The sequence below is a fragment of the Mustela lutreola genome, chromosome 11, assembly GCF_030435805.1.
Source record: "Mustela lutreola isolate mMusLut2 chromosome 11, mMusLut2.pri, whole genome shotgun sequence".
Taxonomy (NCBI): Eukaryota; Metazoa; Chordata; class Mammalia; order Carnivora; family Mustelidae; genus Mustela; species Mustela lutreola.
Window position 1 is genome coordinate 55,320,404 of NC_081300.1, and position 27,786 is coordinate 55,348,189.

Below are 27,786 nucleotides of genomic sequence, written 5' to 3' on the forward strand. Positions count from 1 at the left end.
TTACCTGAAAATGAGGCAATTTCAGAATTGACAGAATGCTAAACCATCATTCTTTGGACTCATTCAACACACCAATATTAACTGAGTGATTACTATATGCAGGAGGAATATATCCACAAATAAAAGAGGGAAGATACATCTTTGCCTTTTAAAGCTTACACTCTAGTAGGGATAATTACATACTATCACATAACTGAATTTCATCAAGTTAAAAGCCAGTGAAAGACAGAAACGATAAAAAAAAATAAAGCAGAGTTAGAGGGAGTAGGAGGGCTCCAGTTGAGAGCTGTTGCTGTTTTTTAAAAAACTGGCAAAGGGAGGCTTATAAGATTGGAGGGAGTGAGAGATTTTGATATATAAGGAGGGATCATACAGACAAAAGGAACAGTCTGTGCAAAGACCCTGAGGCCTGCTCAGAACAGCAAGAAGCCCCAGTTGGCTAGAGCAGGCTGAGCAAGTGCAAAAGTAGTTTTAAGAGTTAAAGTCAGAGAGGTAACCTCTGTGCCCTGTTAGGTGAGGCTTTACAGACTTTGGCTTTCACCCTTTGGAGAAAAAGAAAGGCACTAAGGGGCTTTCTGCTGAAGAGCAACGTATCTGCCCTCTGTTTTATGAGAATCAGTGTGGCTGCTGCACTGAAGCCACTGAGGGCAGCAGAAAAGTTGCTAGGTTGGAAGCTGGGAGAGTAGGTAGGTGGATCCTGTAATAATCCAGGTGGGAGAGATGCCTGGGTGGCTCAGTCGATTAAGCCTTCAGGTCAGGTCATGGTCTTGGGGTCCTGAGATTGAGCTCTGCATCAGGCTCCCTGCTCAGGGTCTGCTTGTCCCTCTTCCACTCCCTCTGCCCCTAATTCTGCTTGTGCTCTCTCTCTCCAATAAATAAATAAAATCTTAAAGAAAATATCCAGGTGACAGACAATGGTGGCCCGGACTAGAGGGCTATCTACAGAAGAAGAAGGCCAATGCTACGTGCTTCAAAGTGAAAGCCAAACAGTTCACTGTCAGATCTGAATATTAGTTGTGATAGAAAGAGAGGAGTCAAAGATAACTCCATTAGGAGGGATGGAATGGCCATTACCAGAGATGGGAGAAGACAGTGGGAAGAAAAAGTTTAGGAAAGAAGATCTGGTATTGAAATTGGGGTCACGTCAAACCTGATAACCTATTAGATACCAAATGGACATGCTGAGTAGGTAGTTTGATGCAGGAGTTTGTGGAGTTCTCCAGAATATAGATATTTAAAGCCATGACATATGATGAAATTAAAAGGAATTAAATATAGTTGAAGAAGAGAAAAGGTTCAGTGACAAGCCCTGGTAACACACTGATATTAGGAGCTTGGGAACATGAGGAGGAATTAAATAAAAGGAGTCAGAGAAGGAATTTCCAATGAGTAAGGAGAAAAACTCAGAGAATGTGGTGCCCAGAAACCCAGGTGAAGAAAGTGTTAACAGAAGTACAGACAACTCTTTCAAAGAGGCTTCCTTTCAGTGGAAACAGAAAAATGAATGGGGAAATGGAGCTAGGAAATGATATTTTTAAGATAACAGAAATTTCATAATTCCATAAGAAATTATCTCATGAAAAGAAAAATAGATGGTAAAGGAAGGAGGAAAAAGTTGCTGACATGAGGTTGAGGAGGCAGGAGACGTGGGACTGTGTACGAAGGGAGACACTGCCTTCAACAGAACATGGAAGGGTCATCTATAATAACAGGAAGGCACATGGGATCTACGGGAACAGAAGGTGGGTACATACAGTATTGGGAATGTGAGAAATGTCTGTTCTGATTGCATTTTCTACGTAGGGTACAAAATAATAAGCATCATCATCTGAGAACAAGGGTGAGGCAACAGGAGTGGGAAATTCAGGAGAGGAAAACAGATATGAAAGTTATCTGGGACAATGGGAGAGTCGATGGATTAGGGAAGCATAACTATTCCCAGTCAGCATTGAGGTCCAGGTGCATTTTGTGTTTGTGCAGGAAGCCCAGTTGGCAGAACATGGGAGTTTCTCTAGCCATGTTTAGCTTCAGGAGACAGGTACAGACTAGGAAGAGCTAGATTTTGCCAAGGCTGTGCTTTTAACCAGTAAGATGAACCAAAGAACAAGGAAGCTGAAAGTGTATTCAGTGGTGTGATTAGACCACTCATCTACTGAATCCGTGCTGTGGAAAGGGGGGAAAAGGAAAAGGAGAAGGTGACGAACGGTGAAAAAGTGATACATCAATGGATCGGAAGTCCCGTGGGGGTGGAAGGACTGACAGAATTGGGGTATTTGACAGATTCATTAAGAAAGAATACAGTGGTGGTCAGAAACAGTGATTAGAAAAGTGTTGCATTACTGCCACCAACAATAATGAATTGAAGTAGAAACTAAAATAAGATCATAGGGGCCAGTGTGGAGGACAAGATAATCCAAAGAGAGAAGCTCAAGGAATTGAGAAGACAGAATTTTGGAAGGACCACATGTGTACATATTGAAGCCACCAAGAAAGAAGACCAGGGTTGTGTTGGCAACAGTGGCCATAAGCCAGCAGCTAAAATAACCGAGGATTGAGGGGGCACTGGTAGGCGACTGTAACTATGAGGAGTAGTGGTAAGTAGAGTCTGAGGAAATGAGTTTTCAAGCTGGAGGGCTTTAGGGAGGGAAAAGGAGAAGTTCTGAAAATAACGATAAAGAATGAAGAGCACAATTTTCTCACCTCCAGACCCTGGGGGCTCCCACTGGACAAGGCTGCAGAAGAGACTATGTCCTTGGGGGACCCACGTTTTGTCTAGAGTAGAGGAGTGAAGAGAATCCAGAAAAAGACTCCAGAGAACACAAGGCAAAGACTGGGGACTGGGGTGAGGGAGCAGTTGAAGGGCTCGGGGGGTCTGAGCTTAATCGAACCGCCATAAATAGGGATGAAGGGCACAATTCTCGGCAGAATCAAAGGAGTGGGAAGTGGCATTACTGTGAGTCTGGGTGGCTGGGTCTTCTTTCCAGTGTCTGTGGAGGAAGGTGAGGCAGAGTGGGGAGACTGCCCCACACGCCCAAAGAACAGACCACTTTTGAGTGTGCTTAATCATCTCGTACCAGCACAAATTCAATACACAGCCTCTAACTCCTGCTATTTGGCTGAAAGCACCTCAAAGAATAACAAGGACAACTGAGGTGGACCCCGCGGTGCTCACTGCAGTATGTTGTGGGACAGAGGAGAGAAGTGTGACCCGTTAAATATCCTCCAGTCAAGCTCTCCAAAATTAAGTTAAGAAAAGGGAAAAAGATTGGAGCCTATTTAAGTCCTTCCCACTGGGGGAAAAAAAAAATCAAAGATATTCTGCAGTTTTAACTTTTAAGAATTTTAGGCATCAGCGAGTGTTAAATTCCCAATATACAGCGATCTGTTTCACGCTTTCTTGCAATTCAGCAGCATCCCTGTCTGCATTGGCCCTGAAAACAAGTTAACACCCTATGATCCAGGTAAGGAAAGGGACTCAGCCAGAGAACCTGCATGAGTCCATGCTCATGAAGGGGGCTCAGGGTGCTGGTCACAGCCGCCCACCCACCTCTGCAAACTGGCCCAAATACCATATTTGGAGGAAATGCCACATGTAGGCTGCTAAATGCCACCGTCATAGTCATCTTCACCATTTCTTTTAAAAATATTTTTTTTCTGTGAAGTGACAAGTATGGCATCATAGCTATTACCAATTTAAAAGCAAGCACAGTGGGAAGTGGCCCATTTAATTAATTATAGCCCATGTGCCATGCAGCCTAAACAGCGTACTTCACAATTATTCCAGCCAAGCCGGAATACCTAATGGTAAGGTCTCTACCTCCTTGTGCTATGGGCGGTGGTCCCTAACCTAGAACTGCCCAGTCATCGTCAGTAAGGGGACATGGAGCACCCCGCCCACAGCACCGCCTCCTTCCTGGGGTATGGATAAGAAATCTGCAATCTGATGCAGCAGGCACAGGCTGTGAGGACAGCTCCAGAGAAACCCCCAGTCTCTGCTCCTCACTAGAGCCCCTGCAGATCGGTGGGGCAGGGAACAGCCCTCACTGCCAATGCAGGGAAGCTGTCTTCATAGTAGAACCACACGGGACCTTTCAAAATGTACAGACCACATGGAATCCAGCTTCCACCTTTCACTAGCTCAGTGACCTTAAGCAAGACACATATACAGCCTGAACTTCGATGTCCTCACCTACAAAATGGAGGTAATGAAGCCAAATTTGCCTAAGTGCAAGGTTTCCTAGCTCTTGGTTGTAACGAATGAAAGTGCCTGATGCAGAGTGGGCATCGCTAGATAAGTAGGGGCTATGGCTGAGGACAGTATGTAAAAATGAAAAAAAAAAAAAGAAATATTTGGAAGTGACAATGACATTAGGTCGGGAACAATACAATTCATCAAGAGATCATGGTCTGAGGTTCTAGTAGATGAACACAATATCTGTTCTAGCACTGAGCACAAACCTCCCTGGGCTGCACTAAGAGACCCATGCCCTCAGAGGGAGGTTCAAGGAAAGGGAGCCAGATTCTCATCTGGCTTCAGAATTTGCTGTCCCCTGGATCTCTAGCAGTGCCCCCCCCCACCTGGTACCCATGCGCCCGGAGATGCCACATCTAATATCTTACCCCCGACTAGATTGCTTGCATAATTACCCAGTAGAGCTAAAGCTGTTGGTCAGGGTTTTCTGTGAGGTGCGAAGTTACATGTGGCTACAGACATACAAGTTACTTGGGGCAGACAGACTGGGATGAAGCCATCTTCTACAAGCCTCAGACTCTCTAAGGAACATACATACAAACATATGCAAACAGCAACCCAGGAAAGGCTCTCCGACATTGCTGTAGTTGAAAACTGGCAGAAATTGATTTTTATTATAAAAAAATTATTTAGGGATACAATATTTTGTTGCCCAGAAGAAAACATTTTTTAAAATTTCCATGCCATCCCGGCTTCTGCTCAGTTTAATTTCTGCAGATGCCTACTGCTTATCTGATTGGCCTTATTAGCTATTCCATAAAGCCTGGTTTTCCTGAGCCAGAAAAATAAAATTGAATTTTTAAAGAACTCCTTGCCAGGCAGCCCGGGGCAGACAAGGTAATACGATCCTCAGTGGCCACGGACAGTCAGCAGACAGAGAAGAGGGCTGGTACACTTCCACCCTGATACACTTTGGGGACGTGATCCACTCTGCCCCTGGCTCACATGTCTGCATCCCATGGTCACATTCTAAGTATCCACAGTGCCTAAGGCACACACAGGCAGACTCAAAGATTTTGCATGTGTCTACTTCTCCCACAAGTAGCAAGAAATACCCTAATTAGTCTCTAAACTAGGTTCCTCCTAAATAGAACCCTGGGATCTTAAATTTGAGTACACATAATTCTTACTCTTAAAATTGGGGTCTTAAGTTCAAGTTCTGAATAGATAATCACTAGAAACGTTATATCATTTATGAAAATTATTTGGTCCTAGGACCCTATCTATTCAAAAGAAAATATCCAAAGCCTTTAAATATAAAACTCTGATCCCCTTCTGTAGGTGAAAAATGCTCAAGGAGATGCTGAGAGACTTAAACACAAAGACCGAAATTTGGAAGCATGTGATGGTCTCAGTGTTAAGCCCCAGGTGTCCCAGTGGATGGAGAAATAGCTCTGACTTCAGACCTGTATCCTGAAGATGTGGAGACAGATAGATGGCAAGGACCGCTAATGCTAACGCTGGGGTGAGTGGTGCTGCACAGATGTCTGGCAGTCTGTCTGACCAATGAGCTCCTCCCTTTGAGGTTTGGCCTCCACAACCACAGACCTCAGACTCAACTGCATTCCAGGCCTCAGCACGGTCAACAGTGGCCAAGCAGAGAACCCTCAGTCCTGGCCACAGTGACAGGTCTGGGTGTGGGCTCCTGACCCCATCGGAATCCCCCCATGATTCCCCTGCTAGAGCAGCAGGGAAGACTATTCCATAGGCGTTGCTGTGCTGGGATGGCCCTGCTGGTGGCCCCACAACTAAGTGGAGACAGCCCATTCTCTGGAGGAAGGATTAACATGCACAGTGAGGAGGAGAGCTGAGAGACAGAGTCAGGAGAGCCTAGAGAAAGAGATATGGAGGGATGGACTGATAGTGCTGTTTGAAACCCTTGATTCATGGGTCTACTACCTACTACACATATCTTCCCATTTCAGTGAGACAATAAATCCTGCTGGCATGCTCCCATTTTTTTTTTTAGATTTATTTATTTATGTGAGAAAGAGAGAGAGAACACGCGTGTGCGTGCACACATGCAGGAGGCGCAAAGAGAGAGAGGAAGAGAGAGTCTTAAGCACACTCACAACTGAGCGGGGAGCCCAATCAGGGCTTGATATCATGACCTGGAATCATGATCTGAGCTGAAATCAAGAGTTAGATGCTTAACTGGCTGCACCACCCAGATGCCCCACTCCACCATCATTTTTTTTTTTTAAGATTTTATTTATTTGTCAGAGAGAGAGAGAGAGAGTGAGCATGAGCACAGGCAGACAGAATGGCAGACAGAGGCAGAGGGAGAAGCAGGCTCCCCTCTGAGCAAGGAGCCCAATGTAGGACTTGATCCCAGGATGCTGGGATCATGACCTGAGCCGAAGGCAGCTGCTTAACCAACTGAGCCACCCAGGCATCCCGTCCACCATCATTTTTTAAAGATGAATTTATTTATTTGGTAGAGAGAGAGAGATTGTGCTCAGAGAGTAGGGGCAGAGGGAGAGAGAGAATCTCAAACAGATTCTGTGCTGAGTGTGGAGCCCAAGCAGGGCTCAATCCCAGGACACTGAGATCATGACCTGAATGAAATCAAGAGTCAGCTGCTTAACCAACCGAGCCACCCAGGCACCCAACTCCCCCATTTTCTTAACCTATGCTGGGTTAGCCTTGAATTTCTCTCACTTGCAGAGGAGCCTTCACAAATATTCCTTAAGGAATCCTTTCAAAGTCACAAGCTCCACCGAAAAGGGAAGGCCAAGCAGGGCCCTGAGTAACTTTATAGACAAACCTAGAAAACTGGGCCTGAAACAGCAGCGGGCAGTTGCTGCTGGTGCAGAAAGCCTGGGTACTCGCACCATTCATTGGGTCTCTTTGTGGGTCTGCAGTGGCTGCCACCAGCTTCCTCAGGTGGCCTTTCCCTGCACAGCTTCAGACTGCAGGGGCCTGTATTGTCCTCTCATTGCAGTGCCTGGATGGGCTTCCAGGCAGGGTTACTGCCAGACCCAAATTTTCCCAGGTGTCTACTCATTCCCGACCCCCCTCTCCCCCGCTCTGAAGCAGCTGGAAGCTCAGATGCTCGGATGCTGCGGGCCAGCAGCTCCTAAGCACAGGTCAGCGGAGCGCTGGGCTGGGCCCACAGCCCCCTCCTCCCTTCCCCACCCCTCTCCTTCCAGCGCCTCTACATGCAGCCCACTTCTTTGATCCCCCACCCCCTCCATGCCACTGCGGCCTCTCAGGCTTATCTCAACAGTGCTTTTATCTTCCTGCAGCCCCTCTTTGCTGGGCCTGATATTGCTGACGAAAGGTCACACTCCTCCTAGAAGACACATCCTCACAATGGAAGTGGGAGGAACACAACTTGAACACGACCTACTCCCAGCACCAAAGCAGAACTGCAACCTCTCATACACGACATTAATACAGCAGTTACTGTAGCTCCATTTGTGTCTCATTTCCCCACCTGCTGATCTGATAAGGTTTCCGACATTTATCAGGGAAAGATAAACCATTGCCTCAAAACCCAGGAATTCTGCACTCTTCTCAATATCCTTTACTTACTCTAATCTTTATTGAAATCCCAAGTCGAAAAGAGTCCTTTGCCTTATTTCTGCTTCTTGTGTCATGCTCTGACCACCGAATGTATAAGAAATGAGTAACCAACTCTAAACATGTTGGTTTCTACTGTGTTTTCTTCTTCCTTGTCTTGGTCTGTTTCTCCCTTGCAGCCAACTGCCTTGAACTGCAGTAAATTCAGTGCCATTCCAAAAAAATTCTAAATTCAAAATTCTAAAATTCTACAAATCAGTAAACATGGAAAAGAAATGCTCCTGTGTTATAAGGAGTATCAGATGAAGGTCTCTCAGCCTTTCCAACGAGGACAGGGAATTTAAATGTTGACAATGATAGACAGGTCACCTCTAGTTCTGGGGGATAATTATTAAATCACCAAATTGCAGACATATTCTGTTAGTCTAGGAGGGAAATATTTATTTATTGTGATGTTCACAATCCTGAAAACACATTTTAGGGGGAATCAAAAGTTCAATTTAAATATTTAGACAATGTTCAGTCTTGAGAATTAGTCACTGAGCAATTATTGATTCTACTTACTGTTTAACCAGTATGCCTTTCCTCTCATCTGAATTACATTTTTGGTTTCCAAACTGGGTAAAAAATCTGTTCCATCTTGTAAGCCTGTGATATTCCCTAGTGGTGTTAAAGGGACAACAGGAGCCTGACCTTCAGACACAAGCTGGCTGAAAAGCTAGCATATGCATGCTCCCAAATCTGATAAGTATGAGCTTCCTGGGGCAGCTAATCAATACCTCATGCCCTGCAAGGGGCTGCTTCCAATGGGTGTGCCCCGGCCACCACTTGGGACTTGCCACCAAATGCCCCAGGGCTGCACTGTCCAATATGAGAGTCACTGCATACGTGTGGCTATTTCCATTAAAATTCCTTAAACTTAACTGAAATTGAAAATTCAGCTCCTCAGTCACATTTGCCAGCCGCACGTGGGCAGTGGCTACCTCACTGGGGAGAGCCAGGAGGCAATGTTCCCACGATGACTGTACAGAGCCTACTGGTAGGCACTGCGTATACAATCTACCACCTGGACAAGGGGCGATCTGATCTTGAGAAAGTAACCATGAGCTCTACCGCCATGAGATGGTAGGAATGGCCGGATTAGGGGGAAGTTTTAGCTATGTTACCCAGAGCCCTAAGCAGAAGGGGGAATCTGAAGGACAAGGAAGGTCAGAAGAAGGACTCTTGGGGTCAGAAGAGAACCGCTATGACACCATGTGTTGAATAAATGTAGTTCTGGGGTGCAACTGAAATGGAAACATTAAAATGGGCTTCAACAGAAGGGAATTATTGTCCTAGCACTGAATTGGCTCAAGGATAGTGAGAGAAAAATTGTAATTAATAATCAGAGCAAAACACTGGGGCCTCACTGCCATGCCCCAGCTCAAGTCAGCTAAAGAGCTTAGGAGCGCCTCGGAGGAAGGCACCAGACAGCAAAACCAACAGAGTAATGAACGACCTCCCTGGCAAAAGGGAGCTGCCACAAAAGCCATATTGGAACCACACAGACAGGAAGGAGTGTTGAGCAGGGCTTCAGGGAGCACACTGCAGAGGTCAAGGCTGCGCAAAGCACTGTGGTGCGAAACCGTTCCTGAAGGAATATTGGAGCAAGTGTGAAGCACAGCAAAAGATAAGACCTGATGATACTTTGTAGATTTTAGGATACAGCAATTTGGGGGCTGGGGTTTGCCAGGCCAGTTCCCCAACAGAGCTATACTGTGGACACTCTGGACACAGGCTGGCACAGGAACAGGCCTTGTTAGCTGCAAAGCAAAGAGGGGTTTAAGCCAAGAGAAATGAGTCGCCCTCAAAAAGTAATGTGCACCCTTCATGTGGCTGGCAGTTTTTTTTTTTTTTTTTTTTTTTTTTTTTGCTGGCAGTTTTGACATTAAAGTTGCATTCGTTGCATTCGTTTTAAGATAAGGTTATTATTACTAGAATATCATGAGCTACGATTACTGTTCAGAATCCAAACTGTTTACTACCCATTATGTATCTATTACCACTCCACAGTCCCATGGTTTGTCATGTGTTATTAGTATAATTGTCCCATAATGGGCTCTGCTCGACACTGTTATAACTGCCATGATTCACAATGTCAATATTACAAGGGAGAAAGCATCATATACAATGAAATAATGCATAACTTCAATTATTCAAATATTATACCATTCTTAGCCATGATTACAGTTACCATGTTGCTTATCAAAGGTGCATTAGTAATACCAAACCACCAATTAATCCAATTTTCTATGTGGTGTTATAAATAGCTACTCTTTTGTGAGGGAATATGTAGAGGGTATCTAGTTAATGTACATTTGTTCTGATAAGGAATAAGAAGTAACCATTAATAAGCAGTAATTCACTATAGTGAATACTCTATCAGTACATTCACACTCATTCATTCAGCAAGTATTTATTTGCCACCCCTGAAATGCTAGATACTCTTCTATGGACACTGAGGATATCAAGATCACCTGAGTAATCAAGACAGAAAAGGGTTTCCTCTATTAACTTACATTCAAACAGATGACAAAGGAAATAAGTGAATACATAATCTAATGTCAGATAACCACAAGTCTTATGATGAAAATTAAATTCATGTCAGAGAAGAGTAAATTGCTTTACAGAAGCAGAGATAATTAGACAAGAGGGGAGATAATTCTCCCACAGCAACAAGTAGGAATTCTGAGTATGTGCATTCAGACATGGATAGAAAGGTAGATTGCGCTTGGAGAGAGGATCATTTTTAGTCAGCATTTCTTCTATTTTCCCCGAGAATGAGAAGCAAGGTTAGACAAGGGGAGTAAGGAGAAAGGTGTGAGGACAGAGGATGTGTGAAATAGTCTTCTTGGATGATGGGGACATACACTGATTCAAGAAATGGAGGAGAATCCCAAGAATGCCCTTAGGGTTTGCGAGGACATTTGTGGAGATAAATTTAAAGTTAGACATCTCAGAATGGCTTTTTGTTTTTCTCCAGCCACAAGACCGATTGGGTCTCACTCAGAAATTTGCAAACAGGCAACCATTTGGGTAAATATCACATTTTTAGTGAAGCGAGAGACTACAGGGACACTCAGAGCAGGAGAAGACAGCCCACTTGGAAAACGAAGGCAAATGTCAGAGACGGGGCAGGTGGTGAACAAGACAACACCTACTTCACTGAAGTCTCTCTTTATGCCAAACCTCTGAAGTCATCCCAGAACCTACTGACTTTGAACAGCCCTAAAAGCATCTATATGTAGGTCATTTGTACAAAATTTAAACATATTTGCTTTGGGCTTTATTTTTTATAACTTTGGTACATTCACATGAAACTGAGCCCACTTTCACATATTAGAAAAAACACATCTGCTAAGTTCATAAAACTAATCTCTACTGAAAAAAAGCATGGAAAAAAATTCTCCCATTTCCCTGATTCTATAATGCACATCCCTCATCCCACCCCTTATTACAAGTTCAGTGATTATGAAATCAAGATGCACCTTAGAATCCATTGTGAAGATTTTTGCCAGTTGTCAGAGAAGCTGGTCACAAAAAACCTTGTGATTGCCCACAAGGTTTTGAATATAGCCAGTTCTTCAAGAAAATGATTATGGCATTTTTTAAAAGTAGAAGAGATGGTTACATGTGACCCATTCATGTAAAGGTAAGAGTGAAGCATTACCTTCAACTTAAAAAAGAATTGCTCAAACTTAAGTCCAAAGTCATTAGCCAAATCCCAGCACTTTTTCCCCAAATTTTACAATTGACTCTAAAGGTTAAAAAGTACACAAGAAGATTGGAGAAGTCAAGACTTCCCAGCATTAGGGGGGCACATTAAAAGAGTTGGTTCTTTTTTTTTTACCTAAATGTAATCACAGGAAGACACTGAAGGGTGTATTCAGGAGAGTCATGTGATCCAACCCACACTTTAAAATTCATACTAACACCTTTGTGTAGTATGAATCGATAGGGACTCAAGTGGAGGCAGAAACCAGCTGGGAGGCAACTTCAGTGGTCCAAATCAGAGATGATGTCAGCCATCAGTAATGTGGTTGTCATGAGATGGAGGGCAGCATAGAGACTAGGGATAAAGTATCTGGAGTTGGAACCAATAGAACATGGTGGTTGACTGAATGTGTTTGTTCCAAGATGGGCAAATTTTAGGAATGACTCCCAAAATGACTTGCCTGGTTCAAGCAATATGGTGGGTAGGCTGCCATTATTAAGTCAAGGATGCCTAAGGAGGAAACAAGTTTGGGCCTGTATACTGAAGAGTTCATGAAACATATAAAAGATGTCAAGTAACAGTTAAATATATGACACTGGAGCTCTGGGAAAGAGGTCAAAGCAATAGATACAAATTTGAAAGTTATTAGTAAAAGTTACTGACAATGGGGGAAATGGAGGGGTTCACTCATGGAGATTGAACCCAGCAGAGGTGCTCCGCCCAGGCAGTGCATGGGGATCACCTGAGGAGCTTACAAATGGCTGGACATTTTAAATATACACTCAGGCTTCAGAGCCACCAGTATAGGGAAGAAAAGACAAAGGGACCAAATCCTTGGGCAAGAAGTTAAGAGAAAAACCAATGAGAAGACTCAAAAGGAGCAAAGAGTAGAGGAGAACCAGGTAAATGTAGTTGTATAGACCCTATAATAATAATTGTCACTCCCCAAAAGAAAAGGACAGGGAAATACTGATCATGACATTAGGAATCTGAAGACTATGTGCCAGTCTCATGGGCCTCTGACATAAAGCCTCACAGTGGACACCTAATTAGGGAACAGACATCTGAAGGGGTTTATTACAAGACTGAGTTCCCTACAGTATCACAGGCTTGAGGGCTCCCCAAGAAACCACCCAGATCTTGATGTCTGCTGAATTCAGAGTCCAACAGCAGCTGCTCATGCCTGGCTTACTGTGGAGGGCAGTAGACATGTACCAACATCCTCAACCCATATGGAGAAGAGAACTAAGAACCAGGGCAGAGGACAAGCAAACTGCCTTTCTCTAACCGTAAATAAGTATTCTTGTTCATGTTTGAGAAGAGGACAGGTGGAGCTTTTGTTAAAATGCAGGTTCTCACTCAAGCAGGTCTGGGAAGGCCCAGATTATCCATTTGCAACACTCTAACAGATGAAGGTGGATCTGTACTCTGCTGTTGTGGGAAACCCTCCCCTGTATTAAACCCTCAGAATGCCACACCCAGTTTGGCTCTGAAGATGTGGAATCCCGCCTAAATACTTTCAACTGTGCCTGTTTCCACTCTGTGCTTGGCCTGCCCACCAGAATGTCCACCTCTTCACTGGGGCTGTCTTCCTGGCCAGCCTGTACCTCTGAACCCCATCTGTGGTTCAATTTCAATTATCCCCTGTTGGTTCAACAGTCCTGGAACACAAATCCATCCTCTGAGTTTACAGGATCTACACATCCCTTCTTTTTCTGCCAATAGGACCATTTAGGGATGGGGAAGACAGTCCCTGTGAAAGTGGCCTGGTCCCATTGTTTCCATGGCTCATCACTATTTCTGTCAATGAAGCAAGGACACACACACACCTGGCTGAAGTCCTGGGATAGAAGGTGCTGGGAATAAGCCCCCCCTAAAAAAGCAGTAGCAGAAAAAGATCTATAGTCACTGCTTGAGCTACAGACCCCTGTTGCCTCTTTCCCACAGTGGAGCTTTGATGGCTCCCACAGCTATGCAACTTCCTGTAATTCCTCTGCTCTCAGGCCCAAACACAGATCACACAGAGACCACCTGTCCAAGCGGCTTCCAATTTAAGAAAGGAAGAAATGTGTATATATACACACGTATGTGTACACACACATACGCATTAAGAGAGATTAAATTTGAAATTTCCTTTGTCTCTACATTATAGTAAATAAAGGCATTTGGTGTTTGGAAATGCAAATAAAACAAGGCATGTTATATACTTTTTCTAAGAGAAGAAAAACTGTTCTCCTGGAGAAGCCATCTGCCCGGCAGCATCTTCGCTCGCTTGCTGCGCTTACAATGACGGCTTGTGCCACAGCCCCCTACTGAACTGGGATTAAACTGACCTTCCCAACCAGCTGAGGAGGGCACATTCCAGGTCTCAACACCATCCTAGGGTTTATAGATCCTGGAATGGTCTCTTTAGTGAAGCAGAAGCTCTTGATTTTATAGTAGGCCACACCCCCCCTCACTTTAATGAGCATCTTAATTTTATCCAGTACTACTATAGTAGGCAGAATAATAGTTCCTAAAGATGTCTGCATCCTAAGCCTGGAAACCTGTGAAGGTGTTACTGTGTGCTGCAAGAGGAAATTTCCAGGTGTAATCTTGCATTGGACAAGATGATCCTGGGTTGTCCAGTGAGTCCAAGGTAATCACAACTGCCCTGATGAGTGGGAGGCTGGAATATCAGAAAGAGGCTTGAAATTGTTATGCTGCTGGCTTCGAGTACAGAGAAAGAGAACGTGAGCCAGGGAGCAGAGCTGGCCCTAGAAACTGGAAAAGGCAAGGACAAGGATTCTCCCCAAGAGTTTCCAAGAGGACTCCCTGCTGAAATCTTGGTTTGAGCCTAGTGACACCACTGACCTAGAGAAATACAATGCATTTGAGTCACTTTAGGTCACTAAGTTTGTGGTAATTTGTTATGGTGGAAGTGGGAAAATAGTACAACTCCATTTGGGGAATAAATTAATGTAAGAATCTACTTGTTCTCTTCTCACAGAAGCAGCTCATTTTCCTGAGTCTATCGTCTTTTCTTCTATCTCAAGAAGTGACACAGATTTCGGAACAAGGAGGGGAGATTAATTCACCATCTTGCCTAGTCACTTTATTCTGGGGTGTTTTTGCTCACTTATTTATTTTTGATAGATAGTCTTCCAGTGGTAAAAATAGAGTTCTTATAAAGGAAGATGTGAGAAAAAGAGATGATATTCAGCATAATTAGCTAAGTATCAGTATTAGTAAGGGCATGTGGAATGTTAAAGCTGCCGCTGGTCAGAAATAGTACACTTCTGTTCGGGAAAACAGCAGAAAGTATGCATGTCTCCTCCAAAGCCAAGACGAATCCAAGAGACTCTCTTGCTCGCTCTGAAGGAAAACAGTCCGCACTGCAGGTTCTGACTGAGTATCTGGGAAATAAAAGGCAGCAAAGGTGCTCAGACTTTTTGAGTAAATATAAAGTGTAGAATAAAAGCGCAGAGTACAGAGAAAGGGGGAATCTTTTTTTAACTGAAGAACTGTTAGTCTTAAATAAGATCCTTACCAAAAAGTCCAGGAACCCTTGAAACACAAATCTAATCCAGCATTTGTATCCACAGGTATGTGTGTTTTGCAACCGAATGATCTGTGGCATCCCTCAGACACTCAAAGAAATGCATAATCTGAAAATAAGGGTTAAGAACAACTAGTGCTACGACATCATCATCTTTTATTTAAAAAGTGTCTACACAGACAGTGTTCTGCACAGAAAACTGTGAAATGTTCTATTTCTATTCTACCCAGCTCATGACTAAGCTGATGCCTCCAGCCAAATAATCACATGCCAGGATCTCATTAGATCTCACAGGTCAGGCTGGTAAGGAGGTAGCTGCGTGAAGGCTACCTAAGGGGTGCCAGCAATGGCTCCAGAGTGGGACGTCCGACTCCCTGCCAGGGCGGTTATTCCTGGCTGTGCTGTTGGGCATACAGCTCAGTTCTGCATATACTGACTTTACTAAAAACATTAAAGGTAAGTCTCTACTTATAGTACTTGGAGAATACAAGTCCAGCAACCGGGAAGCCTGCCCTGTGAAAGGTTATACATCATTTTGGAAGCTTAACTACGTTCACACTGAAAATCATCAAATGAATGGATGGTAAGAAAACTGATACTAGGAGAAATATATTTAATTCTAGAAGCTGTTGATGATAAGGTAGGCCTCACCTCTTCTACCTCTTTCTACTGAATATCTAGAACTAGATAGGAAAATAAACACAGATGTGGTTTGGTTTAAAAAGATTTTTAGGAAAATAAGGTAAGAATACAAAACTGTTTATACTATAAGTTCCTATTTACTAAGTTCATCTCATAACTAAATCAGTCTGGTGTATCTGTTAAGACAGGAGTTGGCAGATTATAGCCCACAGGCCAAACAGGGCCCATCACCTGTTTTTGTGCATCCTAAGGATGAAAAAATGGTTTAGATCTTTTAAGTATCTTATTTATCTGAGAGAGAGAGAGAAGAAAGAGAGAGAGAGAAGGCATGAGCAGAAAGAGGGAAAAGCAGACTCCCTTCTGAGGAGGGAGCCTGACAGGCTCAACCCCAGGACCCGTAGATCACAAACTGAGCTGAAGGCAGACACGTAACCATCTGAGCCACCCAGGTGTCCCAGTTTTTTTAATGGCTAAAAAAGTTCAAAAGAATATTTTGTAACATGTGAAAATGATATAGAATTCCAATTTCAATGTCCACAAAGTTTACAGGAACGCAGCCGCACTCATCCACTTACCTACTGTTTGTGACTGCTTTTGTGCTAATCCACAGAACTGAGCAGCTGTGGCAGAGACCATAAGGTCCATAAAGTTCAAAATAGTTATTTGCTGTCCCATTATAGGAGAAGATGCTGCCCTGTGGGTTCAGAGCTCAGGCTGTCGTTGGGCAGCCTGTCACAAGAGGCCTGAGCTCTGTAGGGTTGTCTCTCTGCCCGTCTCTCCCTTACAGGGCTGCCGTGTGGATTCTGAGAATAGGAAAATGCTAAGCACATCAACAGCAGCACGTGGGCACCACGTCTGAGTTAGCCAGCTCTCACTTCACTATTGCTGCTGTTTGTTGCTACTAGAATTACACTAACGCACCTTTACCCGGGAGGGCATTCTATCTTCCTAAACCTGTCTGGAAATCAGGGTTGACACTAATTTATAGTCTCACCTACTCTTAAAAAATATCTTTTCATTAATTGGTCATAATATTTTTGAAATTAGTCCCAGTCTCCTTCCCAAATGAAGACAGTCATCAATCACTGTGGTACTGTAATGGGCATTAATTAGAAGTTTAACTCAAAGGACAGTCATTTTTAATGTTAGTATCTTGTTCTGTCCTCATATTTCAAAATCATTTTCAAAAATGCATCCCAGCTAGGGACAGTGGAAAGAGAGATGATATATTCCAATTCTGCTCCCTTTTTGACAGATAATTAAACTAGGACTCATAGGGGTCAAGCAACTTTCTCGAAGCACAGGAAACCCTTAATTAAAATGAACATTTCCTGACTTGTATTTGGACTTTTGCTTTGCACTAATCCACCTGCAGGCTTTTTCAGACAAAAGCTTTGAACTTATTGGCCTGAATGAAAATTCAAAATAGTTTCTAGTCATACAAGTAGACAACTTACCATGACAATTTCTCTTGGTCGTAATGCTCTTATTTCATTTAGAAATGCCACAAATACATCCAGTTAATGCATTAAATATGAAAAGACTTGCTGAAGACACTCAATTTATTAATGATTCAGTAGAACTTCCTAAAGCATCTATTTGGAATACATTTATAATTCATTTCACAGCTTAGCTGTGGTCCCACAGGGCAAATATTTATCAAATATTTCTCTGTTTTAAGTCCTCCTTTTACATTTATTTGTAGAAGAATAGATTTTTTTTCCCAAATAAAGGCTAAACTTCCTAAAAGCATCCATCCATCTATTGTAATTTAATGTGCATTTCCTGATAAGGTGACAGTAATGGGCTTTCAAACATAACAGAGTACAGTGTGCAACCAAACAAAAGAATAATTATTAAACATAATAGCTGGCTATAAATTGAACACGATACATGCTGAATACATCATAAATATTTATTAGAGTAACTATGGTAATTAATAAACACAGTAATCAACACAAGGGGAAACAACATCTGAAAACTCTCCCAAGGCAAGAAAAGCTTCGTAACTCGGCTACTGGTGAACGATACACGACCAGCAGTCTGAAAATCAGAAGGTCTGGCTTGACTAGTACCAGTGGACTTAAGAGTGCGAGAGTGGAGAATATCTTGAATCAGGCTGCCACTGCTCCAACTCACCAACACAGACAACTGATGGTCTCTACTTCCCATGGTTTATCACAGCTACAGGGGAGTATCTGAAAAGAGAGCATTGGCTTTGGAGCTAGAAACGTCTAAGTTCGCACCCAGTTCTTCCCCCTGACTGGGAAACCTGGCTCAAATTACTTAAAGTCTCCATGTCAACTGTAAAAAAGAAATAGCATACACGTGTGAGAGTTTTGTGTGACTAGACTCACTGCCGTGGTCCTTTTACAGAGTGAAGAAATAGCAAATCACTATGTTGTACACCTGAAACTAGTACAGCGTCACATGTCAGTTAGACCTCAGTAAAAATGTAAGTTTAAAAAAGAGTTGCTGTGTAGATAAAGGTACACTATGTCACATACTTAGCTAAATATCTGGAATAAAGTTCATACTCAGTAACTGGGCCTTCTTACTGTACTGGTAATACTTCTGTGACATCTGAGCCTGACATCACACCTACTGCTGTTATTACTTCCACTAGCACAACCACTAGGAAGTCACTGGACCCCACTCCTTTGGCCAATGTATTGTTAGTGGTCATATGTCAACAGTAATAATTCAGAATCTTCGTATCTATACACATAGGACCACTAGGCTAGCTAAAACATGAAAAAGTAAACAAAAATGCATAATAGTAAATGTTGCTAAGGATGTAGAGAAACTAAAACCTTCATATACTGCTCATGAGAATATAAAATGGGGCAATCACTATGGGAAACATTTTATGTCAAAGAGTTACTGTATGACTCTCAGCCATTCTACTCCTAGAGATATATACCCCAGAGAAAGGAAAACATGTCCACCCAAAAACACACACAAATGTTCATAGCAGCATTACTCAAAATAACCAAAAAATGGAAATGACTCAAATGTCTATCGATGATGAATGGATTAACAAGATGTGGTAGATCTACACAATGGAATACTATTCAGAAATAAAAAATGAGAGCTCTCTACTGGGCAGGGAGCCTGCTTCCCTTCCTCTCTCTCTGCCTGTCTCTCTGCCTGCTTGTGATCTCTGTCTGTCAAATAAATAAATAAAATCTTAAAAAATTATTAGAAATAAAAAATAATGAAATATGGATACATGCTACAAGATGGATGAACCCTCAAAACATCATGCTAAGTGAAAGAAGCCAGGTACAAAAGATCATATCTTATGTGATTTCATTTATAGGACATGATCAGAATAGGGCAAATCCATAGAGACAGAAAGTCGACTACTGATTGCCAGGGACTGAGAGGAAGTGTAGACTGAGGAGTTATTGCTAGGGGTATGAACTTTCTTTCTGGGGGGGGGGGGGGATGACAAGGTTCTAAACTTAGATAGTGGTAATGGTTGCACAGCTCTGGGAATACATTCAAAACCAGTGAATTTTATGGTGTGAATTATATCTCAAAAAAGCCACTTTAAAAATAGAATTAATCAAGCACACAGGGCAACAACATATCTGGGGAGTGGCAGAAAAGAAAAAACCTAGTCTTCCAGATATCCTTCACTCTGCCAGGGAGTGCCAGAAGCACCACACAAATCTCCTGGGAAGACCGGCAATGTGGGCCCAGCACAAAGGACAAAGTAGGGTGGGTGAGGAGCGAACTCGATCCCCACCTTCCACACCCGCTCTCCCATCAGGAAGTGGGATATTTATGATAACAAGCAGAACCTAAGATAAGAAGGAGTAGGAAGATTATAAGCTCTAGAGTTGAAAACCTCTGTGCAGAAGCTGGGGTATAAACTGGTTCCCCACATTCTAGTTTGTAACCCTGGACCCATTAGTTAACCTCCCTGGCCTTCAGTTTCCTCATCTACAAAATCAATCTGATAACCACACCTCGTGTCCCACGGTTGCTATAAGGGTACCCTAATGCACTGGAAGCCCTTATGAGATGTCATCTGATATAAACTGCTACTGTTGTCATTATCATCTCCACTGGCATTGTTCTTTGGTGCAACAGGCTGACTCTACTTTCCAAAGTCAGACAAGGCGCTGCAGCACCATCCCATAGACACACACCAGCCCTCCCACGGGAACTCCAGCCATGCTCACCACGGTGCATGGTCTTGTTCCTTCCCCATCTACTGATGACAGCTACTTTGATGAGGCCTCTTCCTTAACACAGACTATAAAGGCACCCAAGGAGAGCAGCACCAGACATTTGCATTGGCAGGCAAGAGCAGCAACCTGAAGTGTAGACTCAGGTACATTTTCGGGTGTTCTTCACTGAATCAGCCAACAAGGTAGGCATTGTTAACCACAGTGCTTTACAGATAAAGGAAAGTTCAAATACACTGAGTAACCACTAAGTTAGTAACGTTAAAGAAGTCGGAACTGAAATTCCAACTCAGATCTGTGCATCTTATGACACTTTCCAGTACATTATGCAGAACTGGATTTCCAATGGAAGAGTAATTAGGAGAGGGATGAAGAATGAGGGAAGAGTACTTATTGACTAATACAATTATTTCACACACTCAAGTAACAAGATGCCAGAGTATATGCAATGCCATTTGTTTCTTCACTCACTCAGTTCCCATTCAATCACACATATATTAATCAACTATTATGTGCCAGTATCAATGATAAAAAACAGTCTTGGAAGGAAATAGACTTTAAAAGAGAAAATTATAATAAAATTTTTTAAAAATAAAAAAATATAGAAGAATATGGTTAGCACATTAGTAAATGAACAGAGGAATGTGCTTGACAACGAGGAGATCAGGGAAGTATCTACTGCGTTCCCAATGGCAGAGCTAGCCCCATCCACAGCCCTCAACTTCTTTAAACAAGAATTCAGAGGAGAATACCATATGCTCATTTTTCAATGCCTCTCTCTCCTCTGGAACAATGATGAGTGGAATTTGAAGCCAAACTTCTGAATCTTCTCTATGATTTTTTCTATTTGGAAAATTGCCAGCCCGCAATCCTTCCCCTATACCTCATGGGACAAGACAAGCATGGACCCAACTGGAGGACTGACTAGGGGAGGGTACAGAATGGAGGGTCCCTGGCAGAAGGGTCCATCCCAGGAATGGGCTGCAAGAGGGCAGAGGCTGTCTGTGAGACCAAAAGTGAGCCACAACCCATAAGACATTTTTATCTATTTCAGGACTGATAACATTCTGACAGACTGAATGGTATGTGGAAGTAATTCATTTCACATTTTATAAAGCATATTTCCCAGGACTGAGAGCGACAGCTGCATAAACACATCTTAATGTAGACCTAAAATCCTAATGGGATCTCCACTGTGCTCACAACCACAAAGGTAACACTTAAGGTTCTAATCCTGTCAGAGGGACCGTGTACTTTCCAACTCTTTCCCTATAGGCTATAGCAAAGGACAAGGCAATTACCATGAAAGAGAAAGAATAAGAAGATACATGAAATATTCCTTTGGAAGGACCAGCTAAATTCTCAGAGATTTGGAAGGATCAATTTTTAGATGGTAAATAAAAAATACACTAAATTCATTTTAGGAACTTACGTTTTTTCAAATATTTTAAGGTCATGTGTTAACCCAATATGTTCACATAAATAAGGTGGCAAATATATCTAACAAATAACACAATATCTATCTTATGAATCAGAAGAAAATAATCTGTCAATTGAAATTCTAAGTTTTGATATATTATTAAGATCGAATTTTTCCTACAAATCCCATGATTTTATAATTAAAGTTAAACGAGAATTCAGAGAAAAAAAACCTGAGGCTCATTTTTGATGACAAAATATTCCTGAATTTTGGGGTGCCTGGGTGGCTCAGTAGGTTCAGCTTCCAACTCTTGGTCTCAGCTCAGGTCATGACCTTGGAGTCATAGGAGCGAGCATCACATGGGGCTCCATGCTCAGCATAGAGACTGCTTGGGATTCTTTCCCTCTTTCTCTCCCTTCCCTCTCTCAGCCTTGAGGGAGGGGCGGGTACTGGCCAGGAGAGCAGAAGTACATACCTTTACCCGTTGGTCATCCACATCGATGACTGTAGCCACGCGAATGAGCCTGGGGTTCCTTCTGTCCACCGCTTCAAGTCTCATGCTTGGCAGAAAACCGTGGGGTGTCCGCTGGAATGTCAGAAGAGTAAAGTCAGCAAAACTCAACTGCTCAGACAAGCATGTTTTCTAAAGTGCAACTGTTTTGACTTTGCATTCAGACCCTAATACAACTGCAATTTAGGTTGAAAGGCACCTAGGGCTAATGCATGTTATTTTATCCAATCTTATTCATACTTGTGAGAGGAGAAAGAATTTTTTGGTAATTTTCAAGATAGCTAAAAAGAGATTAAATCATAAATTCATTAAATGATCACAAGATTTGGAAAAGCTTCTAATTGATTAACTAATTGTTAAGTTTTTTTTTCTGAAATTAACTTAATAAATTAAGAAACTGTTGACTATTGTCACTGCCCAGTTTTGGAGTGTGTGGCCCAAAGACAAAATTATTTAGTAAACAATTAGAAAGTATAAACATAATCCTTTATAAATCTAAATTTTAAAATAGATAAAACCTGCATGACTATCACAGTTAAACTGTTTTAAAACCATACCCCAATGTATTTAAAACCATAACCTGTGCTTTTGTTACTTACCTGTAACCTAAGTATGTTAAAAACTGTATTAATAAATTCAAGCTTTCTTCCAACTCTTAAAATGCTAGGAACCAGGAGTCTATAATGATGGACACTCAGAAAACACTAAAAAAAAAAAACTCAATGGGAAAAAATACACTGAGACTTACGAAGTCACTGACCCCAAGGAAATTTAAATACCAAAATCAAAGTTGAAAGACAACTCAGATAGTGTTCATAGGCTGGCAAAAATTTCACTTCGAAAGCTATCACATACGAAAGTATTCACCTGACTTCACTACAAATGAAACTGCATTGAATTCCTCAAATCTAGAAATGACACTAGAAAAATAAAACCTTCATGATTCATGAGTAATAGTTAAATATTTCCCCAGTACCTCATCTGTTTCTCTCCAGCTTTTGTGGAAGCATATTTTCTTCCAAAATGCATTATTACACCTACTAAATGGAGTACACGGACTATAATTAGGCCTTTGATGCTTGAAAATCTTTCCGATCTCCCCAAGGTCACTGTCCCAGTAAGAAAGGTAACAGTTTCATAGTGCAGATACCAAAGATATATAGCTTGAGATGAAGCCATAATAACCTTTGTCAGAGCCTGGAAGTTGCCTTTGTAACTAAATCATAATTTTGTTTTCTTGTAATTTTCTTCTTGGAAAAGTAAAATGAGTTTTGACAGAAAGCAAAAGAGAAAAAGATAATATAAGCAGCTGGTATTCTGCTTATTGAGTTTCTGCAATTCTCAATGTCCTTCCAAGCGCTCTAGGACTTCTAGCCATCTTAATTTGGTTACATTTCTTTTTCAAATCCAGCCTACTGTATAATCATTTTTTAAATGAAATAACATTTTGTTTCAAACCCCTTGTGATCCCTAGAAAACTTTTCATAAATGAAATCGTATGTGGAAGCTCACTATATAAAATACTGATTAAAGATGAGTCAGGAAGCCCGGAGCACACAGCTGAAAGGGAACAACTTGAAAACCACTTTAGACATATAGATCTCTAACTATACTATCAATGCACTGTCTTTTACCAAATAATTTATGCTTGGTTCAACCCTGGAATAAATGTATAAGGACAAATTTGAGCTTAAAAACTGGTGTTCTAACAAATGCTAAAAGCAATGTTTCCCTCAAAATGTATAAAACTAGAACACACACAGGCTCCATACAATTCACTGATTTTATCATGGTGTCCTGAACATTCAGATAGTCCCCAAGACTATGAGAGCACAGAGTTCCCACTTCATGGACGGATACAGGCAGAAATGAAGGATCCCACCAGCTTCTGAGGTTAATGAGGTGACTTTCACTGCACTAGAGTGGGCTACCAGGATTTTCGAGTAAGAAAACCATTGTTAACTTTTGTGTAGAGGAACCATTGTAAGTGAATCACTTCCTTTGCAGTTTTAACTGAAAACAAGGCAAATTGGTTATGAATATTACACTCAACTTTAAAAAGAAAAAATCTAGAATAATTTAAAAACTGTCAAATGAAGTCAACATGTATATTGCTTAAAGGTGAGAGTATACTCAGATACAAACTTACCATTTTAAAAACTTTGGCAGGAACAGCATTTGTTTGAGTAGCTTCCAGATACTCTGTCCAGGAAAAATTTTCTGGATCAGGATAACCTGAAAAAATATATACACATATCAAAAGATTACACATTGACATTTTGATTTCCATGTACATAGCTAAGAACCTCACATACATTACCTAACTTTATTTGCACCTCTGAGAGGGAGGTTAAAGGGAGCTCTCATTCCTTGGTTCATTCATTCACCCAACAAAGCCAAGGTAAAATGATGCTGTGCATACTTGGCAGAGCAAGGTTACACCCAGAAGTCCTTCTTGGAAGTTTGAAAAAAAAAAACTCAGAATCACTGTCTGACTTCAGACCATGAACTGGTCATCTTTCTTTCTTTCTTTCTTTCTTTTTTAAAAAGGATCTTATTTATTTGACAGAGAGAGATCACAAGTAGGCAGAGAGGCAGGCAGAGAGGAGGAAGCAGCCTCCCTGCCCAGCAGAGAGCCCGAAGTGGGGCTCGATCCCAGGACCCTGGGACCATGACCCGAGCCGAAAGCAGAGGCTTTAACCCACTGAGCCACCCAGGTGCCCCTGGTCACATTTCTAATTCCTCCCATACCTCCAGTTCCTCCAATACTTCTGCCTCTATTAGGGTTTTATTCTCTTAATTACATCTCTGTAATTGTAATTTCCCAGATTTACCATTTTTAATTGCAATTAAATATATATATATTGGTATAACCTGGCATAAAGCACTCTGTTTCAAAAAATTTCTAATTGGATTTCTTGTTTCCCTTCACATTTGTGTTATTTTATTCCTAATTACATTTTGTTACCTATTACTGTGCTGTTTTCTTTTTCCTTTAAAGGAATAAGTAGTTAGATTTATTCATCAGCTCTATTGTACTCATTTCCCTTTTCTAATTATTTTATATGCTGCCTTTATTCTTATTACTTTCCTCATATTTCTCTTAGAATTGTTTTTACTTGTCAAATTGAATTATAAAGAAAATTAATTTATTTTCATTTTTTAAATAATAGAAGCATTCAAGACTATGAACTTAATCATTGTTGCCCTTGAATACAGTTTCAGACACCTGGACAAACTTTTCTAACATATTTATTTTTCTCACTTTTATTTCTCAAAAATAATTATTGCTACGATCTGTAATTGTCACCTTCATTTAGTCACTGGCCAAATATTTATTTAAGAGATATCTCAAAGGTTAATTTTTGTAGACGTTTATTTATTTTTTAATTTTTAATTAATTTTTTAAAGATTTTATTTCTTTATTTGACAGAGAGAGAGAAAGAACACAAGTAGGCAGAGAGGCAGGCAGAGAGAGAGGGGGAAGTAGTCTCCCCGCTGAGCAGAGAGCCCGGTGTGGGGCTCCATCCTAGGACCTGAGCTGAAGGCAGAGGCTTAACCCAGAGAGCCACCCAGGGACCCCAATTTTTATAGTTGTTTGAAATATTAATAATAGTATCTAGTTCATCACATTTCAGTTTCAGAATGTCACATGGTCTGCCTAATTCCTGTTTGAAGACTTCAGGATTTCTTTTTGGCCTAATATAGTATCAACAGTCAAAACTTTTCTTAAGTATATACAGATATAGACATATATGTTTTAATGTATAATATCAGTATGCATTAATTCAATATAAATGGCTATATTGTTAAAAAATCTGTTTATTTTTTATTTAAATAAAAAGCCTGAAGCAATATGCTAAAATCATTAAAACAGTTTTTCTGCACAGTGTTCTACTTTCTGATAATTTTTTCTTCATATTTAAACTTTCTACTAAAATAAAATATACTTAAAGAAAAATATACAAATCAAGTAAACAGCTTGAAAACTATTCACAAAATTAACATATCCCTGTAACCAGAAGCCAGGACACCACCTCCTCACTGTGCGCCCTCCCAGTCACTACCCCCTCTCCACAAAGGGAAACTCTCATCTCTAAGATTAGCTCAGCTAGTTCCATTTTTTCCTTTGTATAAATGGAATCCTATGGCATGTGCTCATTTGCGGTGGACAGCTTTTGCTCGGCACTCTGTTCATGGGGACTGCTGTATGCAGAATGTTTACTTTCACTGACGTATAGTAGTCCATTGGGTGATGGTTTCACAATTTATTTTTCCATTTTGTTGGTGATGGTCATTTGGGTAGTTTTGATGTGGGAACTATTATGGAAAGTGCTGCTACAAACATTCTAGTACATTCTCTGGGTGATACACACTGCAGCTGGAACGCATCCAGGAGTAAAACTGCTAGATCATGGGGTGTTTTGATAGCTATGAGGCAACCAGCTGACAGCCAGAGGGAGGAGGAGGTGTGGTGGAGTAGAAGAGCTCGAGCCCCAGGGAGGAGAAGCCTCTCTAAAGAGCTAGGAGCTGTTTTAGAAGAAGCAGCCCGACTATTAGGGGTAGTCTGAAAGTGCCTTCCCAAGATGGCAATGAGAAAGCCCCATGTGAAAAAGCTGAGAGATGGCGGTCAATCTCAGTGCTTGGAGTTACAAAAACCGGGGGTCAAGAAAAAGTCCGTGAAGAAGATACAATACACGGGTATGGGCACAAGAATGGAGAAACTTAACTTTCACTTAGGTAAGTGAAAACATACCTAAATCATGTCATTCCAAGGGCTATTTAAATCACTCAGGGAAAAGCATGTCCTTACCACTCCACCCTCACCTCCCTTTCACTCTGCTCCTGCTTCAGCAGGGACACAGCCAACTTCCTCCCTCCTCGAGGACCTGTACCTGCTTCTCTTTCACAGGGAAGTTCTCCCCATGGACCCTGGACTGCCAACCTCACCTCCTTTAAGTTGTTGCTCAAATATCACATCCTCAGTAAGTCCTTCCTTGAACTCCCTGTATATATACCCTCCAAATACATGTGCCTTTCTTAACCTTATTAACCTGATTTTTTCTCCATAGCACTTACAACCAATTAACTTATTATATAAATATTTTACGTATTTGTTCTCTCACTTTATAGGGATATAACTGCTTTACAACAGGGATTTATTCACCTCACTGCTACTTTCTCTGAGTCTAGAACAGTGTCTAGTATGTAATTATCACTCAATAAATACTTGGCAAATATTTGCTGAATGACTAAAATGTATTTCTTAATAAGTTTGCATTTGATATTGTAGTGGCCATGAACAACAGATACATGAGCCAAAATTATATTGGTCTAGCCTCAAAATAATGAATGGAACGCTGATATATAGTTGTTTGCCCTCTGGTTTTGTTCCGATGTTCAGAGGCGCGATGCTCCAGCACTGGTACCGGCCAAGATTCCAAATAGCTCTAGAGACTGGACAGTACCAAAGGAAGGGCATCTGATTTGTGGCATCTGTACATTACCCTTGTATTAGAAAGAACCACTTATGCATCAGATTAGTTACAGACTCTTATAACAACATTCTCCATTATTTTACGTCCAGAACAACAGCCTCAAAAGAAACATAATTTTGCCACTGGAACAGTCTAAAGAATTATGGTCATGAATAAACAGTAAAAACCCTTAAATGCCTGGCATTCTGGTCTGTGTAACCTGCCCCATGGAACCCAGAGAAGCATGACAATGATAATTATATCAGTGGTCAGTCTAGGAACCAAAAATTCTGGGCATCCTGGGACAAGCAGTTTTTAGGTAATGGACAATAGTCCTGTTTAATAATCAACAGTAAGAAAGGATGTGTCAAGAGTCTTACTGAGAAGGGTCAGTCAGCACAGACAGGGTATTGGTGGCTTTAAGAGGGCACTTCATTTAACTCTTCATTGTACTGATGAGGAAGTGAG

At 41.6% G+C, this 27,786-nt stretch overlaps 1 protein-coding gene across 5 annotated transcripts in view; it reads right to left on the reverse strand.

Annotated features, from left to right (window-relative positions):
- Positions 1–27,786, reverse strand: part of L3MBTL4 (L3MBTL histone methyl-lysine binding protein 4) — a 452,666-nt gene that overhangs the window by 216,044 nt on the left and 208,836 nt on the right. For all 5 annotated transcript variants that reach the window (XM_059139212.1, XM_059139210.1, XM_059139213.1 and 2 more), the window contains exons 11-12: positions 23,991–24,076; positions 21,806–21,916 (exon numbers count right to left, since the gene is read on the reverse strand). In XM_059139212.1, the coding sequence (XP_058995195.1) occupies positions 21,806–21,916; positions 23,991–24,076 (197 nt within the window). The remainder of the gene's footprint in view (positions 1–21,805; positions 21,917–23,990; positions 24,077–27,786) is intronic.